This window comes from Myotis davidii, unplaced genomic scaffold (genome assembly GCF_000327345.1).
Source record: "Myotis davidii unplaced genomic scaffold, ASM32734v1 scaffold699, whole genome shotgun sequence".
Lineage (NCBI taxonomy): Eukaryota > Metazoa > Chordata > Mammalia > Chiroptera > Vespertilionidae > Myotis > Myotis davidii.
The window spans coordinates 2,308,224-2,311,925 of NW_006291007.1; the positions used below are offsets into that span (position 1 = coordinate 2,308,224).

General features: G+C 37.0%; 1 protein-coding gene across 1 annotated transcript in view; it reads right to left on the reverse strand.

Annotated features, from left to right (window-relative positions):
* The window catches only part of ATAD5 (ATPase family, AAA domain containing 5), a 61,607-nt gene that overhangs the window by 32,669 nt on the left and 25,236 nt on the right, over nt 1–3,702 (reverse strand). Inside the window, exons 12-14 of the mRNA XM_006764063.2 lie at nt 2,378–2,457; nt 1,968–2,107; nt 1,731–1,881 (exon numbers count right to left, since the gene is read on the reverse strand). Of these exons, the coding sequence (XP_006764126.1) occupies nt 1,731–1,881; nt 1,968–2,107; nt 2,378–2,457 (371 nt within the window). The remainder of the gene's footprint in view (nt 1–1,730; nt 1,882–1,967; nt 2,108–2,377; nt 2,458–3,702) is intronic.

Genomic DNA, 3,702 nt, shown 5'->3' on the forward strand with positions numbered 1-3,702 from the left:
ATTCTTTATAAAGGAATTTCCACCAAAAGAATCGGTTCTTTGGAGAAGTAGCTCATTTTAGGTCTGGGACATCTTAATAAGCCAGAGAGCAAAGAAAATATCTAACATTACTGGGGCTATGTCAAAAGGACACAAGCTAATTAAAAATGTTTCCTCCTAGTCAAAGATGAGACAATATGAGCACAAAAAGAAAAATAGATAGGGTTCTGCTTCTAGCCAAGAAACAGACTTAACTTACCCACCCATCTGAAATAAGAACAAAAACTAAACATAATATATGATACACTTTTCAAGACTTTGGATTAAATGTAAATGGCTTAAATGCTCCAATTAAAAGACATAGGGTAGCTGAATGGATGAGAAAACAAGACCCATATATATGCTGTTTATAAGAGGCCCATCTCAAAAGGAAAGATACACAGAGACAAAAAGGGCTGGAAAAAGATATTTCATGAAAATTAAAATGGAAAAAAACTGGGGTAGCAATACTTACATTTGACAAAATAGACTTTAAAGCAAAGGCTATATTAAGAGAAAAAGGACAATATATAATGATAAAGGGAGCAATCCAAAAAGAGGATATAAACCTTGTAAACATGTATGTACCCAAAATAAGAGTACTTAAATATATAAAGCAAATCTTGATGGACAAAAAGGGAGAAATTGACAGTAATGCAGTAACACTAGGGTATTTTAACACCCCACTGACATCAATGGATGGATCTTCCAGATAGCAAATCAACAAGGAAACAGTGGCTTTACAAGACACATCAGTTCAGATGGATTTAATGTTATATTCAGAGCACTTTGCCCCAAAGCAGCAGAAAATACATTGTTTCAAGTGTACATAGAATGTTTTCTAGGATAGACCACATGTTAGAACACAAGTCTCAACAAATTGAATAAGAATGAAATCATATCAAGCATCTTCTCTTACCATAATGGTATGAAACTAGAAACAATCACAAGAAAAAAACTGAAAAACACACAAAGACATGGATTCTAAATAAAATGCTACTAAACAATGAAATCAAGGAAGAAATAAAAGGATACCTTAAAATAAATGAAAATGAGAACACAACCTCCAATCTATGCAACACAGCAAAAGCAGTCCTAAGAGGTAAATTCATAGCACTATAGGCCTATCTTGAAAAACAAGAAAAATCTCAAATTAACAATCTAACTTTACATTTAAAAGAACTTGAAAAAGAACAACTAACAAAGCCCAATTAGAAGAAAGGAAAAAATAAAGATGAGAGCAGAAATAAATAAAAGAGTCTAAAAACCAATACAAAAGATCAATGAAACCAAGAGCTGGTTCTTTGAAAATATAAACAAATTTAACAAATCTTTAACCAGACTCATAGGAAAAAAACGAGAACCCAAAGAAATAAAATCTGAAATGAAATAAGAGAAGCAACAACCAGCCAGGGCAGAATGAAGCGTTTCTCATACCTTTCCTGTACAAACTGTATTTCAAAGTATCCAATAGCCCTGGCCAGTTTGACTCAGTGAATAGAATGTCAGCCCCTGAACTGAAGGTTTGATTTCATTGAAGGCTCGATCCCCAGTCCTGGTTGGGATGCTTGCAGGGAGGTAACCAATTTATGTTTCCCTCCGTCTCTCCCCCTCCCTTCCACTCTCTCTAAAAATCAATGGAAAAATATCTTTGGGTGAGGATTAACAACAACAAAAAAAAGGTTATGACAAAAAAATAATAATTTACTTACTTGGTGACTTGCCTATATTGTAGCTATTGAAAAAACAAGGTTTTTGTGCATTTACACCTTGCTTGTCTACTTGATGGGACTGAGTAGCTTCCTTCAGTTGAGACAGAATTTGTCTACCACTGCGCTGAGATGAGGCATTCACTTCAAATATCTAAAGGAAGAATACATGAAAAAAGGCAGAATGGTTTATGTTTTCTTTTAATTCATTAACATTGTTCTACTGCAGCTGTGACTGACCTTAAATCCAAGCTCCTGAGCACATGCATATACTGCAGCAGTTTTCCCCACTCCTGTTGGCCCTGTTATGAGAACAGTATTGCAAAGACGATTCTCTTCTTCATCTGAACTGCCTTTAAAGTCAATGCTATCCGACAGATCTGAAAAATGATTCAAATGCATATAAAATGATAATTGCTTAGGCGGCAATTATACCTCACCAAACCCAATGATCAAATCCCACAAACTTAAAAAATAAATAAATAAAATAAAATAAATCCCACAAACTTCCTGCCAGTAAATGCTGGAAATTTAATGTGCAAAAACTAGAACACCAAATATAGAATATGAGTAAGAAATTTTATAAAATTTTTTAGATAGATCTAATACTAAAAATTTTCAGTGAAATGGGGAAAAATGACTCAAAATACCTTCTTGTTTCTCATCTCTTTTTCCCTTCAAATTCTGTCTTTCTTCTAATTCAGCTCTTCTTTTCCAGTCTTTCAACCAACTACCATAATAAAATGTATGTTAATAAAACTAATTCACAGAATATAGGTAGACTATATATGAAAGGACATTCATTGCAACATTGTTTATATTAGCTTCTAAAAGGAAAAACCTGAAAGCGTTTCAGTAGGGGAAAAGATATTTTGCACCCATACAAGAAACAATACACAGCAACTAAATAGAATTTAGGTAGATTGTGTGATAACAAGAAAGATGTCTAATATATAAAAGTATAAAGATTAAGTTTTAGTCTAGAGCAGCGGTTCTCAACCTGTGGGTCGCGACCCCTTTGGGGGTCGAACGACTCTTCACAGGGGTTGCCTAAGACCATCGGAAAACACATATATAATTACATATTGTTTTGTGATTAATCACTATGCTTTAATTATGTTCACTTTGTAACAATGAAATTGGGGGTCACCACAACATGAGGAATTGTATTAAAGGGTCGCGGCATTAGGAAGGATGAGAACCAAATAAATATTTATTTATTTATTTATTTATTTTATCTAGAACCAGTCTAGAGCTAGACTACCTGAGCTTAAATTCTAGCTCTATCACTTTCTAACTGTGTGAACTTAGATAAATACTCAACTTCTCTAGGCCTCACTCCTCATCTATGACATAAGGACAACTATAATTTATACCCTCAGACTATTTTTCTAAGGATTAAATGAGCTAAGAACAATGCAAGTACTTAGAACACCACCAAGTTCAAGGTGTTCACCCTTATTATGGGCTACAATTCCTTATGAAATTTGTTATGAAATCCTCTGGGCCGAGTGGGTTTTAGAATTCAGAGTTTTTCAGATATTAGAAAGGTAATGTGGTATATACCACACCTATATATAAAACACTAATATGCAAATAGACCAAATGGGGGAACAACTGAACAACCAGGGGGCGTACGGAGAACATGGCAGGCGCCGGCAGCAGGCGGCAGAGCATGGAGCATGGTGGGCGTCGGCCGTGGCGGGATGGTGGAGCATGTGAGTGGGGCGCCAGACCAAGATGGAGTGCTGCTCACTGTCACTGGGGCGAGCCTCTGGTGATTACTGAAAATTCTTTGCTCCCCAGTGCCGTGGTTCTGCCCAGTGTTCACACCTGCTGCTGGTGCCCGCCCCACTTGCACCCGCTCAGCGCCGGCCCTGATCACTCGGCGCCATCAGCGAGTGCAAGCGGTGGCTGCTGGCCCTGATCGCCCCTCAGGGCTTCTCTACCTCCCCCTGCTCCTGAGGGGCGGGCA